The following is a 15,923-nucleotide window of genomic DNA, read 5'->3' as shown; positions in this document are numbered from 1 at the left end:
GTGAAGGCACACCATGGAACAATACAGAGACATTATAATAATTTTGGTCTTATTGCTATCCCTTTTTCCTAATCATTCCTAAATTTCAGCAGTGTCTACAATGACATCCAGATTTTTTTCTTGTGTGCCCGACTCCTAAGGTAGATCCTAGCATAAGATAACCATGATTGGAATTATTCTTCCTGATATGTATCACATGTTGGTGGGGCATGACAGGTGAAGTATGTTATAGTAGTCCAGGAGTCCTAGGATTAGCACTTGTATTATGAGTTTGAATTGATTGTTGTTGAAGTATTTTCGGACTTGTCTTAAATTGTCATGGTTGCGAATGCCTTCTGAACCGTTTTGCTGATTTGAAGTTGCATGGTGCAGCCTTTGTCTATCATTGTTCCCAGTAGTTTTAGGTTGGGTTGTAAGGGATATGTGATGGAGTTTATTTCTAGGTTTGTTATGGTTGGGGTTTTGTTTCTTTCTAGAAGTAAGAATTTGGTTTTGTCTTGGTTCAGTTTTAATTTGTGGTCTCTCATCCATTTTGACACTGTTTCTTGTGCAATGTGTAGTTTGTTCATTGTGTTGGGGGTGGTTTGGTCGAAAGGCAGGAGGATGGTGATATCGTCTGCGTAGCTGTATGACATTATACCTTGTTTGTCTGTGCATGTGCCAAGTGTGGCTATGTAAAGATTGAAGAGTGTTGGTGATAGTGGGGAGTCTTGGGGGACTCTGCAAGGGTTGTTCAAGGATTCTGATTGTTCATTGTTTGCTTTTACTCTGTATCTTCTTAGCGGAGGAATCCTTCAAACCAATTGTAGACTTTGCCTGTGATTCCTATTGCCTCCAATGTTTGTAGGAATCACAGGCAAAGTCTACAATTATGTACCCTCCTCCATGGAGAAAAATGGGCATTTCATCCTACCCTCTTATTTCTGTCCAATAACCAATTCCTAATTCACACCAGAATATTGACTCCTATCCCATGACTCTAATTTTCTCAGGAGTCTCTCATGAGGTACTTTGTCAAAAGCATTCTGAAAATCTAGATATACTATATCAATTGGCTCTCTTTCATCCATATGTTTATTCACACCTTCAAAGAATTCAAGCAAATTGGTGAGGCAAGACTTCCCTTGGCTGAACCATTGCTGACCCTGTCCCATTAAGCCATGCTTATTTATGTGTTCCATAATTCTATTTTTTATAATAGTTTCCACTATTTTGCCCAGCATTGAAGTCAGGCTTACTGGTCTGTAATTTCCCAGATCACCTCTGGAATCCTTTTTAAAAATTGGCATAGCATTGGCATAACATTGGCTACCCTCCCATCTTCAGGCACTATGGATGATTTTAGCAATAAGTTACAGATCACTAACAACAGATCAGCAATTTCATGTTTGAATTCTTTTCAGTATCCTGAGATGTATATCATCTGGTCCAGGTGATTTTATCTCTCTTTAACTTGTCAGTTTGGCTCAGTTCGACTTCCATATTCATTGAGATTTCTTTCAGTTCCTCCAAATCTTCAAGCTTGAAACCAACTTCTGGTTCAGGTAGATCGCACATCTTTTACTTTAAAGACTGAAGCAAGGAATTCATTCAGTCTTTCTGCTATAACATTATCCTCCCTGAGTGACCGTTTTGCTCCATTTTTAAACCCTGCTAAGCTAACTGTCTTTACCACATTCTCTAGCAACTAATTCCAGTGTTTAATTACATGTTGAGTGAAGAAATATTTTATTTTATTTGTTTTAAATTAACTACTCAGTAACTCTATTGCATGCCCCTTAGTACTAGTATTTTTGGAAAGAGTAAACAGACAAATCATGTCTACCCATTCTACTACTCTCAGTATTTTATAGACCTCTATCATTTTTCATCAGCTATCTCTTCTCTAAGTTGAAAAGCCCTAGTCTCTTTAGTAGAGCATGACAGTTACCATTATTGCGCCTAAGTGGACCTAGGCATTGCTAGGCACAGTTGAGGTAGGTGCTGGTACATTAGGCAAGGTTTTACCATGCCTAGTGACGTCGAACTCAACCACAACTACTTTTCATTCAATTACCACTAATTAAGCGAATTAACATAGTTTGGGTTGTGCGCAGATTTTAGTTAGGCTTTGCTAAGCATCCGCAATCAGTTTATAGAATCTAACCCTTACTGCTTATGGAATAGGTGTCAATAATGGGGAACTTAGCATGTGACCATTTTACCCATATCTTAGCGTGCTGGAATGACACATGTAAGTTTGCTCTAAGACCACTTATTACCATAGTTTAGTAAGATTGTTGTATTGATGTTCTTAAAGAGCAATTACTAATTGCCATTGAACAGCTAGTCATGAACAGAAGAAAGTGAGCTTTAAACATAGCAATTTTTGTGTAGCTTTTTATACTTTAAATTTCAATTCTGTAGGATTGTCAGTATTGTCAGTTGTCTAGTTCAGTGGTTCCCAACCCTGTCCTGGAGGAACACCAGGCCAATTGGGTTTTCAGGCTAGCCCTAATGAATATGCATGAAGCAAATTTGCAAGCCTATCACTTCCATCATATGCAAATCTCTCTCATGCATATTCATTAGGGCTAGCTTGAAAACCCGATTGGCCTGGTGTTCCTCCAGGACAGGGTTGGGAATCACTGGTCTAGTTTATTGTACACTTTTGTTTATCCTAGCCATTATGAGTAGTTTTTATAGATAAATTGCATGATTGAATTGAAGTTTTGTTGGATAAGTTCAGTACATAAAGATTGCATACTATTTACATACTTAATATATTTGTATACTTTGTTTTTGCAGGTACCAAATCTTGTCCCAGTTTTGATGTTCAAATTAGGACGACCACTGGAACCCATGTTATACCATGACATTCTATATACTTTGCCTACTTTGGGTACACACAAGGTCAGTTGGAGCTAAAGTTATTTAATGAAAAACCTGAAATACACATCAGTTTATGGACATCAGGAACAAAGTGTGGTTCTCAATTGTCAATGATTTTTATATAAACACACACGTGCAAAAATCAAATTTATACATTTTCGTTTGGTTAGAAAATAACTGATGGTGTTTTTTCTGTGAAAAACAATTATTTATTGGGAAATAACATTATTTAGGAGTTATAGAAATGTGTATGTGTGTTTTTATATGGATGAATACAGTATGTATTAGAAAGATTTATATACCACCCTTACAAATGTACATCTATTTAGCTTGGCACAGTTTATAAAAATAAAAACAACGTAGAAACACAAGCCAAAAAACTGAGGAGCCAGAATTTGGACCTTACTGGTTTTCTTGAAGACTTGCAGGATATTACTACAACAAAAGCTACATTTGTAATAACTTTTTCTTCTGAGAAGGATACACATCTGACATGGAAAACTTATTTTAGGCATAAAGATGTATTATTTTTGGGAGCTAAGATATAAGTATTCCCTGATGTTGCTTTTGCAAATCAGGCTTGAAGGAAGTCATTTCTTTCACTGACAACTAGAATCCAAGCTATTGATGCTACTTTTTTTTCCTTAAATTCCTTTGCAAGTGTTTCATTATCTGGCATGGGTCTAATTATCTTTTTGTGGATCCTTGCTAACCAGAGATTTTTTTCTTGATCATCAGAATTAGTAAAGAGGTCTAGTGGTATATTCACCCCTTTATTTTGGAGATATTGTTCTCTTTGCCTTGCTTTTATTAAGTTTTTTCCTTTTCTTTTTTTCTCCTTATGATGTGGGCTACAGTTTGTATTATAAGAAGCTATATTTTGCTCATATGCTTTTTTATACTATATACTCTTTATTTTCTTCTTGTATCTTGGTAATGTAGTTTATCAACTTTCCAAGATAGGCATTGACTCCACAGTTTTAGAGTGGTTCTCGAAATTCTTACGATCCTGCTCCAACACTGTTAACACAAAATGGCACCATGTCCTCTCCTTGGAAACCAATTTGCGGAGTCCCGCAGGGATCACCTCTATCCCTCATTCTCTTCAACATTTATTTATTTATTCAATTTTCTGTACCATTCTCCCAGGAAAGCTCAGAATGGTTTTACATGCATTTATTCAGGTACTCAACTATTTTTCCCTGTCTGTCCCGTGGGCTCACAATCTATCTAATGTACCTGGGGCAATGGGGGGATTAAGTGACTTGCCCATTGTCACAAGGAGCAGCTTGGGTTTGAACCCACAACCTCAGGGTGCTGAGGCTGTAGCTTTAACCACTGCGCCACACTCTCCCCATATCTATATGTCTTCCCTGAAACTCTTCCATTTATCCTCCCTTGAAACACTCTACACATATGCTGATGACATCCTTGTCCTTCTCGAGACAAACTCTGAGAACATAAAAGCATGCATAATGAAACTCCAATCCTGGTCCCTCACAGTACAATTGAAACTGAACGAGTCCAAAACAAAGCTCCTCTGACTCAGCCCAAAATTAAAACAGCTACCCACCCTCATTTCACTGCCTTCTGGCGCCACACTGCAGCTTGAGTTCTCAAGCAAAGTTCTTGGCATCATTAGTGACTCTTCTCTTTCCTTCAACGACCATCTTAACTCCTTGATAAAGTCATGCTTTTTTTAGCCTTCACATGCTGAGGAAAGTGAGATCCTGCTTCCACCAAAAACATTTTGCCATCCTTGTACAATCTATCATCCTCTCCATACTAGACAAAAAAGTCTTCAAAGACTTCAGCGGGTTCAGAACACTGCAATCAAGCTGATCTTTGCAAAAAGCAAATTTAATCATGTTTCCCCACTTCAGTCCAAACTTCACTGGCTTCCAGTAATTTCCAGGGTCCACTTTAAATGTGCCTGCCTAGCTTTTAAGATCCTACACGGCATCCTCCCTTCCCTAATTTCACTATCTTGGAATTCCTTGAATCCTGATACCACCAGATCCACCGATAAACTTAAATTCTTTAGCACTCTCCAGACCAGTAGAGGTTAACTTTACGAATGGGTATATATCTAATCATGACCAGCAGGTGGAGACTGAAAACAAAACTTTGGGACAGTATATCCTAGCCCCTCCTCTCTATTTCCCTCAGTCTTCTTTCAGTCTCCAGCAGGTGTTGATGTGATCTGTACCCATCTCCCTTGGTAGGGCTGTTGGAATTTGTTTAGGGGGTTTATTGTCCCTGTTTTTGGACGGACGGAGCTTGGACGGACTCTGTTTGGGGGTTCGTCCGACCTCGGGGGTGTCAAACCCGGCGGGTCTCGAGCGGGGTCCCTCCCCCCACTTCCTCCACCTCCCCATATTTTTTTAGAGGAGCCTCAGCAGTAAGCCTTGCCCCCTAAATCAAGCAAGGCATATTGCTTAGAGAGCCTGTGGAGTCTGTTCTGTAAAAAAAAAAAAAAATAAAAAATCCTGAGGTAGTGCTGGTCTGGAGGGTTGTATCCCTTTAAGAACACTGTATTTTACTGTATTTTTCATCTAACCGGCACTTTTTTACAGCTAGGTCGCGTATGGAGCAATGAGCACTTCTAAAGGGAAAAAGTGCTCATTGTGCTCCAGACGCGAGGCACTCGCGGCCGGCCTGTGCAAGCGGTGTTCAGGCCGGTGCGGTGGAGGAGCTCCGTCGGCAGCGGCTGCAGGCGCCCAGAGCTCCCCGCCGATGGTGCCTCGCGAGTCGGCAGGGAACGGTGGAGAAGCCCGGTCTTCTCCGTCCGCCCACGGAGGGATTCCCCGAGCCGCCGACGGTCGGGTTTTAGAGGATTCCCTCTCAGCTGATATTTTGACAGCTGATGCCGGCTTGCCTGCTTTAGCGGCTGAGACTGTTCAGGTCTCTCAGCCGCTGCAGGCTATGGAGGGAGCTGTTTTGGCGGGAAAGACGCCATCTTCTCTGTCTGGCCCCTCCATTTTGTCTGCCACCTCAGGTGACCTTCCCCCTGTTTTGTCTAAGCAGGGGCAGGTTTCTGCTGGGTCCCCTGCTGTGGCAGGGAGTCCCTTGGGACCCTCGGGGGGTTTTTCCCCTGATTTTTTCTTTTCTTTATGCAAAGCCTATTTTCAGGCGGCTGGGGGTCCCGGTTGCGCCCAGGGGGTTTCGGGGGGTGGGGTTTCCTCCGCGCTCCCTGCGGCTTTGCCTCTCTCGTCTGACGTGACGTCCCCTCCGCCGCCTCTCTTGTCCAAGCGTCCGCGGGTGTCGTGGGACGAGGATTTGTGGTCGGAGGAACGTGTCGGTCTGGAGGAGGACCTGGACCCTTCTGAGGAATTCCAGGACCCTCTGGAGGGGACGGAAGCTGGCGGCGGGTTGTCGGGTTTCCCGTTCTCCAGTGACGAGGCGTCCGTGGTGCGCCTTTTTCAGAGAGATGAGCTGCCTGACCTTATTCAACAGGTTTCTTTGGTTTTGCGTTTTGAGGACGCGCCGCCGGAGACTCCGCGTGTGGGGGACCCTCTGTTACGAGGGATCCGTTCCGTTTCCCGCTCTTTTCCTATGCATCAGGATATTCGGGATATTATTCTTGAGCAGTGGAAAACGCCGGAGACGCCGTTTCGGCTGGCGCGCAGCATGGCTCGCCTGTATCCCATTCCTGAAGGGGATCGGGCTACGTTAGCTTCGCCAGTCGTGGATGCGGTGGTCTCGGCTATTTCCAAGTGGCATACCGTGCCTGTTGAGGGCGGTTCGGCCTTGCGGGACTCTGAGGAGCGCAAATTGGAGAACATCCTTAAGCAAAATTTTCAAGTCTCTGCCTTTGGGGTCCAGGCGGCTATTTGTGGGGGACTGGTCGCTCGCGCCGTGTTTCGGTGGGCGGAGCGGGTCTTGGATCGAGAGTCTGATGACTGGTCTCTGGTGGATCAGGAGGTGGCGAAGATTGAGATGGCTGCCTCATTCCTCTCTGATGCTCTGTATGACTTGGTGCGGATCTCGGCTAAGTCTATGGCTTTTGGCGTGGCCGCAAGGCGTGTGTTGTGGCTGCGCGCTTGGGCGGCGGATGCTGCGTCCAAAGCTAAGCTTACTAAATTTCCCTTTCGGGGGTCGTTTTTATTTGGAGAGGACTTGGATAAGTTGATTCAGACTCTGTCGGACTCGAAAGTTCCCCGTCTGCCGGAGGACCGTGCCCGCCCGGCGTCTCGGGGTGGTGCGGCCCGGGGGCGTTTGCGGGAATTTCGCAAGTATCGCCCTGGGCGTGGGGCTGCTTCTTTCCAGTCTCCGGGGTTTTCCCGGGGTCGGTTCTTCCAGCGCATGCAGCCCTTTCGGGGGGCCCGTCGGGGGGCAGGGAATCCCTCCGCCGGTTCCCCCGCTTCCCGTCCTGCACAATGACGCCTTGCCGGCGCCCCCCTTGGTTCCGGTGGGGGCCCGGCTGCGCGACTTTTTCCCCAAATGGGCCGAGATCACGTCCGATCAGTGGGTCCTGGAGGTGGTGCGGGACGGTTATGCCCTGGAGTTCGCCCGCTCTCTGCCGGATTTTTTCCTCGCTTCTCCTTGTCAGACTCCTGGGAAGACGCTGGCGTTTCGCCAGACCCTTCAGCGCTTGCTAGATCTCAGGGCAGTTGTTCCAGTGCCCCCCCCCGGAGTGGGGCACGGGCAGGTACTCCATTTACTTTGTGGTGCCCAAGAAGGAGGGGACTTTTCGGCCCATCCTCGATTTGAAAGGGGTCAACAGGGCTCTCAAGGTTCCCTCTTTCCGTATGGAAACGCTGCGGTCGGTCATTCTGGCGGTTCAGCCGGGGGAGTTTCTCACTTCTCTCGATCTGACGGAGGCCTACTTGCATGTTCCCATTCGGGCCTCTCATCAGCGTTTCCTGCGCTTTGCGATCTTGGGTCGGCACTATCAGTTCTGTGCGCTTCCCTTTGGGCTGGCCACGGCTCCCCGGACGTTCACCAAGGTGATGGTGGTCGTCGCGGCAGCCTTGCAGTCGGAGGGCATCCTGGTACACCCCTACCTGGACGACTGGTTAATTCGGGCCAAGTCGTTGCAGGAAAGCTCCCGGGTTACGGCTCGGGTGGTGGAGTTTCTCCGGTCGCTGGGCTGGGTGGTCAACCTTTCCAAGAGTCGGTTGGTTCCGGCTCAGCGTCTGGAGTACCTCGGGGTGCTGTTCGACACCTCCTTGGGGAAGGTCTTCCTCCCAGAGGCCCGGGTGAGCAAATTGCAATCTCAGATTTGCCTGCTTTTGGCGTCCCGGTGTCCTCGGGCGCGAGATTTCCTCCAGGTCCTGGGGTCGATGGCGGCGTCCCTGGACGTGGTGAGGTGGGCGCGGGCCCACATGCGTCCTCTCCAGTATGCTCTGCTCCGGAGGTGGTCTCCCCAGAGGCACGGGATGGATGTTCCGGTTCCCCTGCGAGGCTTGGCGCGCTGCAGTCTGCGTTGGTGGCTCCGGACCCCTCACCTAGTTCAGGGGGTGGGTCTGGATCTTCCGCGGTGGACGGTGCTCCTTACGGATGCGAGTCTCCTGGGTTGGGGGGCCCAGTGCCTGGGTCACTCAGCTCAGGGAACCTGGTCCACGGAGGAGGCCTCCTGGTCGATCAACGTGTTGGAGACCAGGGCGGTCCGGCTGGCGCTGTTGGCTTTCCACTCCCTTTTGTTGGGCAAGTCGGTCAGAGTCCTGTCGGACAATGCCACGGCGGTGGCTTATGTCAATCGTCAGGGGGGCACCAAGAGCACTCTGGTGGCGCAGGAAGCGGCTCGGCTCATGGTTTGGGCGGAGTCGCATCTTCTGGACCTCTCGGCCTCTCACATTGCCGGGGTAGAAAACGTTCAGGCGGACTTCCTCAGTCGTCACTTCTTGGATCCGGGAGAGTGGTGTCTCGGCGCCGAGGCGTTTCAGTTGATAGTGCGTGCTTGGGGGCAGCCCCTGATGGATCTGATGGCTACAAGTGGCAACGCCAAAGTACCCCGCTTCTTCAGTCGTCGCAGGGACGGTCTGGCCGAGGGTCTGGATGCTCTGGTCCAACCGTGGCCAACGGAGGGGCTGTTGTATGTGTTCCCTCCTTGGCCATTAGTGGGCAGAGTACTGCTTCGCATTGTTCGCCATCCGGGGCTGGTGGTTTTGGTGGCTCCGGATTGGCCTCGTCGTCCGTGGTATGCGGATCTGGTGAGGCATCTGGTGGCGGATCCTCTTCCTCTGCCTCTCGGGTGCGATCTTCTGACGCAGGGTCCCATTCCCATGTTCGACCCGTCTCCCTTTTGTCTTACGGCTTGGCTCTTGAAAGGGGCCGCCTGAGTAAGAAGGGATATTCCGACAAGGTGATCTCTACACTTTTGGGGTCCCGGAGGCTTTCTACCTCTCGGGCTTATGTACGGATTTGGCGTCTTTTTGAGGAATGGTGCCGAGCGCGGGGAGTGGTCTCTTTTCGCGCTTCTCTGCCTAACATTCTAGAGTTTTTGCAGGATGGCCTGGATAGGGGCCTGGCCTGGTCTTCTCTCCGGGTTCATCTGGCAGCCCTGTCGGCTTTTCGGGGGCTGGTGACAGGTCAGCGTTTGTCAGCCATTCCTGATGTGATTCGCTTTCTTAGGGCGGCCAAGTTGATCAGGCCTCCCATAAGGCCCTCGATTCCCTCTTGGGATCTCAATCTGGTTCTCTCTGTTCTAGTGAGCCCTCCTTTCGAGCCGTTGGATGGCTGTTCGTTGAAGGACCTTACGCTGAAGTCGGTCTTTTTGGTGGCCATTACTTCCGCTAGACGGGTGTCTGAGCTACAGGCTTTCTCTTGTAGGGCTCCCTTCCTGGAGTTTTCGAAGGAGCGGGTTGTTTTGCGGCCTGTTCCTTCCTTTCTGCCGAAGGTAGTTTCTCCTTTTCATGTCAATCAATCGGTGGTCCTCCCGGTCTTGGGTAGTCGGGAGGGTTCTTCTGAGCAACGGCAGCTGCGCAAGTTGGATGTCGGTCGGGTCCTCCATGCTTATGTGCAGCGGACCCGGGATTTTCGGAGCTCCGATCATCTCTTTGTGCTTCTGGCGGGTCCTCGTCGGGGGGCTGGCGCTTCTAAGGCTACTATTGCGCGCTGGATCAAGGAGACGATTGCTTCCGCTTATCTTCTGAGTCAGAAGCCGGTTCCGGAGTTTCTCAAGGCTCATTCCACTAGGGGTCAGGCGGCTTCTTGGGCTGAGTCGTCGCTCGTGCCTCCGGTGGATATTTGTAAGGCTGCGGTTTGGTCCTCCTTGCATTCATTTGTTCGGCATTATCGGGTAGATGTTCAGGCGCGTCGGGACGCGGTGTTCGGTGAGCGTGTTCTGGTATCGGCCCTTCGGGGGTCCCGCCCGTGAGAGGGACTGCTTTGGTACGTCCCATTCGTAAAGTTAACCTCTACTGGTCTGGAGAGTGCTAAAGAAGGAGAAATTAGGTTCTTACCTGCTAATTTACTTTCTTTTAGCTTCTCCAGACCAGTAGAGGTCCCCACCCTGTCTGTTGTTGTTGTTGTTGGGGCTGTTGCGCGGGCAGTTTTTGGTTTTTGCTGCGGGTTCTAGTATTTTTCTAGGGCCAGGGAGAATTGAAGAACAGCGGCTGTGGCTCGGCTGGCTTAGCTGGCGAGCTGTGGGGACATTCTTCCTTCGGGAATTTCTCCTCTGCATTTTCCAACAGCATTTTGGGTATGTTATTTGTTACTCCTTTCGGAGTATTGTTTTTTCTCTCTGTTGTTTTCCAGTTCTTGGTTCTGCTTGGCTATTCGGCAGACTGAGGGAAATAGAGAGGAGGGGCTAGGATATACTGTCCCAAAGTTTTGTTTTCAGTCTCCACCTGCTGGTCATGATTAGATATATACCCATTCGTAAAGTTAACCTCTACTGGTCTGGAGAAGCTAAAAGAAAGTAAATTAGCAGGTAAGAACCTAATTTCTCCCTATCCTTTCCCTCGCTAAAAGGTTTCCTCTATGCGGGAAAATTAGGGAAATCTCTCTTCAGAATCACTGAGCTTTGGAATAACCTTACTGCCCCACTACGTAATCTAGGCTCATTCCTACTATTCTGAAACCATCTGAAAACTAGGCTATTCACAAAAATGTAATGCTCTCTTCCCCCCTATACTCAACCTCCAACCCCATTATGCTGTTCCTTCCTTACATTAAGCTCTTGTAAACCGTGCCGAGCTCTATAATTATGGAGAGGATGCGGTATATAAACTTAAAGTTTAGTTTAGTCTAAATATGTTGAAATAAAAAACTTAAGAATACAGGGTCCAATATTCTGCCCATGTTGAACTAACCCTGGCATCAGACATTGACGTGTAAGTTAACTGGGAACTGTCCAATATTCAGACTGGTGCACAGTTAACATGGTGCATGAAGCTAGGTCAGTTGTTTTACTGTCCTAACTTTTACGGTTACTTAGCCAGGTGACTGAAAATCACTTTTAACCGACTAATTACGGTAATGCTCTGGTCTAAGTCCGCCTCAGCCCACTCTTAACCTATCTGGTTAGAAGATGGCCAGTTAGTGAACATATTCAGCAGTACTAACCAGTAAATTGACTGCCGGCTTGCTCAGCAGGGTTTAGCCATGCAAGAGCCTCTCCTGCCTATTAAACCCTTTTGAATATCTACTCCAGAGTAACTATTTATTCAGTGTGGAATATAAAAATAGGAAAAATATAGAAACAAGAGTTGCATAATTAAGACATTAATGTGTTAAAATTTTAAGTCACATTAGTAAATTTAACTAACGCACGGCCCTTTGCTCTAAGCCCTATGACCTGACATCTCTCTCTTTCTTCTCCCTCCCCTTCCTGTGATCTCTTCATTTCTTTCCTGCCACCCTGTCCCCCTCACGTGCACTCTAGCAACTTCCATTCTCCTTCTCTTTTCCCTTCTTCCTAGTGGCTTTTAACACTAGCAGCACTAAAGATATGCTACTTCTATCCAGCTTTGAGCACCCCCTTTGTAATATCCTGCCTCTTCTGATATTATATTGTTATTAGCTCACTTACAGCTTGCCAGTCTGACATATTCCTTCAATAACATCTCCAGAAACAGTTCGGGATCCTTTGGTTTCTCATACCCTGTTACACTGTCATGAGTAACTTTTACTTTTGCTGGGAACTGGAAGGTTAATTTATTGTCATGATTAATGTAGCTCTGAACAATATGGCCCATCTGCTCTCTTTTACTTTTGATAGAACATCTTAGGATAGCCAAATTGTGTACTCTTGTAGTTTGTATCTTTTTCCTTGTACTGCACTATCAGCTTTTATATGTCCACATAATTAAGAATCCTTTCTTTAATAGGGGTAGCCTTCCAGTATGTTGTACCAGGTCTGCACTATCTTACACAGTTTCAAATCCCATATTAGTTTATGGGAGACATATTAACTAGATATTAACTTATTTTCTTGAAACTCAATTCTCAGTTTCTTAGTTTGAATCTTCAACTCTATCACACATGAGTCCATGTCTTCATCAAGTCTTCTTCCAATGTTGTACAGATTTTTTGATTGCTGTATTTTGTGTGCATGCATTTTCATCCCAACTTATAATTTCATCTATGGACAACCATGGAATAAAGGGAGTGCTAAAAGAAGACAAAGCCATCGCCAACAAACTGAACACATTTTTTGCGTCTGTGTTTACAGTAGAGGATATACGCAACATACCGGAAGCTGACAGGCTATACCTAGGAAACAAAGACGGGAAACTGATTGGGTTGACGGTCAGTCTAGAAGAGGTATTGACAGGCTTAAGAATGACAAATCCCATGGACGGGATGGCATCCATCTGAGGATAATCAAGGAACTGAAAGGGGTTATAGCTGAACTGCTTCAACTAATAACCAATCTGTCGATCGAATCAGGAAGGATACCAGAAGACTAGAAAGTGGAAAATGTTACGCCGATCTTCAAGAAAGGTTTGAGGGAAGATCCAAGAAACTACAGGCTGGTGAGTCTGATCTTGGTACCGGGAAAGATGGTAGAGGCGCTGAGGTAAAGGACCGCATCATTGACCACCTTGACGGGCACAATCTGATGAGGACAGCCAGCACGGCTTCAGCAAAGGAAGATCTTGCTTGACAAACTTGCTGCACTTCTTTGAGGGAGTTAACAGACAGATAGACAAAGGTGACCCGGTTGACAAGGTCCCGCATGAACAATGACATCGAAAAATTGCGAGCCTTGGGATTGAGGGTGAAATACTCACATGGATTAAAAACTGGTTGGCGGATGGAGAGAGTGGGGGTAAATGGACAATACTCAGACTGGAAAAGTGTCACCAGTGGAGTGCCGCAGGGTTCGGTGCTTGGGCCTGTGCTGTTCAACATATTTATAAACGACCTGGAAATTGGAATGACGAGTGAGGTGATTAAATTCGCAGATGATACAAAGTTATTCAGAGTAGTGAAGACACAGGAGGATTGCGAAGACCTGCAACAGGACATAAACATGCTTAAGAAATGGGTCGCGACATGGCAAATGAAGCTTAAGGTGGATAAGTGCAAGGTGATGCATGTTGGTAACAAAAATCTTATACACAAATACAGGATGTCTGGTGCAGTACTCAGAGAAACCCCCCAGGAAAGAGACTTGGGAGTACTAGCCGACAAATCGATGAAGCTGTCTGCGCAATGTGTGGTAGCGGCAAAAAGGGCAAACAGAATGCTTGGAATGATTAAGAAGGGGATCATGAACAGATCGGAGAAGGTTATCATGCCACTGTACTGGACCATGGTGTGACCCCACCTGGAATACTGCGCCCAGCACTGGTCCTTTACTTGAAGAAGGACACGGTACTACTCAAAAGGGTCCAGAGAATAGTGACCAAAATGGTTAAGGGGCTGAAGGAGTTGTCATACAGCGAAAGATTAGAGAAACTGGGCCTCTTCTCCCTTGAAAAGAGGAGACTGAGAGGGGACGTGATAGAAACATTCAAGATAATGAAAGGAATAGACCTAGTAGATAAAGACAGGTTGTTCACCCTCTCCAAGGTGGGGAGAACGAGAGGGCACTCTCTAAAGTTAAAAGGGGATAGATTCCGTACAAACATAAGGAAGTTATTCTTCACCCAGAGAGTGGTGGAAAACTGGAACGCTCTTCCGGAGGCTGTCGTAGGGGAAAACACCCTCCAGGGATTCAAGACAAAGTTAGACAAGTTCCTGCTACATCGGTACGTGTGCAGGTAAGGCTAGACTCAGTTAGGGCTCAGGTCTTTGACCTAGGGGCTGCTGCAGGAGTGGACTGCTGGGCACGATGGTCTGACCCAGCAGCGGCAATTCTTATGTTCTTATGTTATGTTCTTAGTATGACTTCTGTCACTGCTGTTTGGCTTCTGCTTCCTCTTGTATGAAATAAAAATTGTTTCAGCAGCCATTTTCATCTCAGGTTTGCATTTATCTATAGCAGTGTCTCTCAAACTGGGTGCCAAAGCACAGTGGTGTGCCCTAAAGAGATTCCGGTTGTGCCATGAGAGATTCTAGAATTTTACTTTGTTTTAAAAAATTCCCTTCATAAGTGTCCAACAAGAAGCAGATTGGATCTTCAGCCATTGTCACAGGACTGGCAGCAAAGGCCTAGTTCAGCCTTTCTGCTGTATGTCTTTCCTCCGTGGCCTATGATAGGTTGTCCATTGAGAAGAATTGCAACCTGCAGGGGTCTGGTGATTCTTGTGGTGCCTGAGTGACCATGGTGCCCGTGGTATGCCAATCTGGTTCAACTGTTACTGGATCAGGGTCTCAGGAACTCTTGTCACCCTTGTCTTCTCACTCAGGGCCCATTGCAATTCAGGATGTAGACCAATTTTGGCCTTATGGCCTGTCTATTCAGCACTCACCTTAGTTCGTAGGGATATTCCTCAGCTGTAATCGAGACTCTTCTCTGTGGCAAGACAAATCCATGGTGGCAGCCTATGCGAATGCTTGGAAATGTTATCAGGCCTGGTGTGTCCAGAATCATGAAAATCTGTTTCCGTTGATCCTCAAATCCTAGACTTCCTTCAGGACAGTCTGTCTAAGTACCTGGCTATGGCTTCTCTCCAGGTCCAGCTTGCTGGTCTCTCCTGTCTCAGCCGTAAATCCCTGAGGGATTTCTTGGCCTCTCATCCAGCTGTCGTTTTGCAGGGCGTGCTGAGGATTCGGTCTCCCCTTTGGCCGTCTTGTCAGTCTGGTCAAGTTTCAAGTTTATTGTATTTTGATTAAACGCTTAATCCAAATTCTAAGCGATTTACAAATTACTAAAATTACAGTTTTGAGGGAAAAATACATTAAAAGACAGACAATACATTAAAAGACAAGATACGTGAAGAAAAATATGGGGAAGAGTTACAATATGTTTAAAAAGTAAGGAACAAATAAGGGAAGCACAAAAGGGGAAAGGGAAAGACTTAAAGCTTCAATAAAGCTTATGAATAAATAATATACTGTGATAAAAATTAGATGGTTAATTAGCAAAAGCAATCTTTGGCCTGCCCGCCTTATAAACCTCTGGAACAAGCATCCTTAATGGAGATCTCTGTCATCAAGATGATCTTCTTGGTGGCCATTACCTCTGTCTGCAGGGTTTCTGAACTTCAATCTCATTCTTGTTTGATTCCCTTTCTGCGTATCTCGAATTCCGGCATGGTTCTGTGAACTGTCCCTCCATTCTTCTGTAATCTCTAATTTTAGATGCCAATATCTAGCGCTAACTCGCACAATCCTCATATAGTGGCATCTAAAATTAGAGATTACACTTGTTGGGCGAATTAAATTAATTTTCTGATGGGTTCCTGAAGAAAGGGTTTTCCCGAAATTGAGCTCTATAGAACCTACATGTGCCCAAGTTGATCTGGGATCGAATGAAGATGAAAATTTTTTCTAGTGAGAAAAGTTCATTTATTTTTCATATGCTTCCGTTTTGATGTTTTTGTAGTGACTCCCTCTGGGACGCACTACTGAACTTTATATTTATTCACTGAAATTCGCTTTATTTCACAATTTATTCACACAAGTGTGTGCCTACGATAGTATGTTGTTAGAAGCCTAGGGATTTTTTTCCCCCCTTTTGGGGTTTTCTCCCTAGTTAATTGCTTATCCGGAGC

General features: G+C 46.4%; 1 protein-coding gene across 3 annotated transcripts in view; it reads left to right on the top strand.

Annotated features, from left to right (window-relative positions):
- Positions 1 to 15,923, top strand: part of FOCAD (focadhesin) — a 471,722-nt gene that overhangs the window by 192,811 nt on the left and 262,988 nt on the right. For all 3 annotated transcript variants that reach the window (XM_033919504.1, XM_033919495.1, XM_033919513.1), the window contains one exon: positions 2,788 to 2,892. In XM_033919504.1, coding sequence (XP_033775395.1) covers positions 2,788 to 2,892 — 105 coding nt within the window. The remainder of the gene's footprint in view (positions 1 to 2,787; positions 2,893 to 15,923) is intronic.

Source organism: Geotrypetes seraphini, chromosome 1, assembly GCF_902459505.1.
Source record: "Geotrypetes seraphini chromosome 1, aGeoSer1.1, whole genome shotgun sequence".
Lineage (NCBI taxonomy): Eukaryota > Metazoa > Chordata > Amphibia > Gymnophiona > Dermophiidae > Geotrypetes > Geotrypetes seraphini.
The sequence above is the reverse complement of the archived record's forward strand: the minus strand, read 5'-3'. Positions and strand labels throughout refer to the sequence as shown.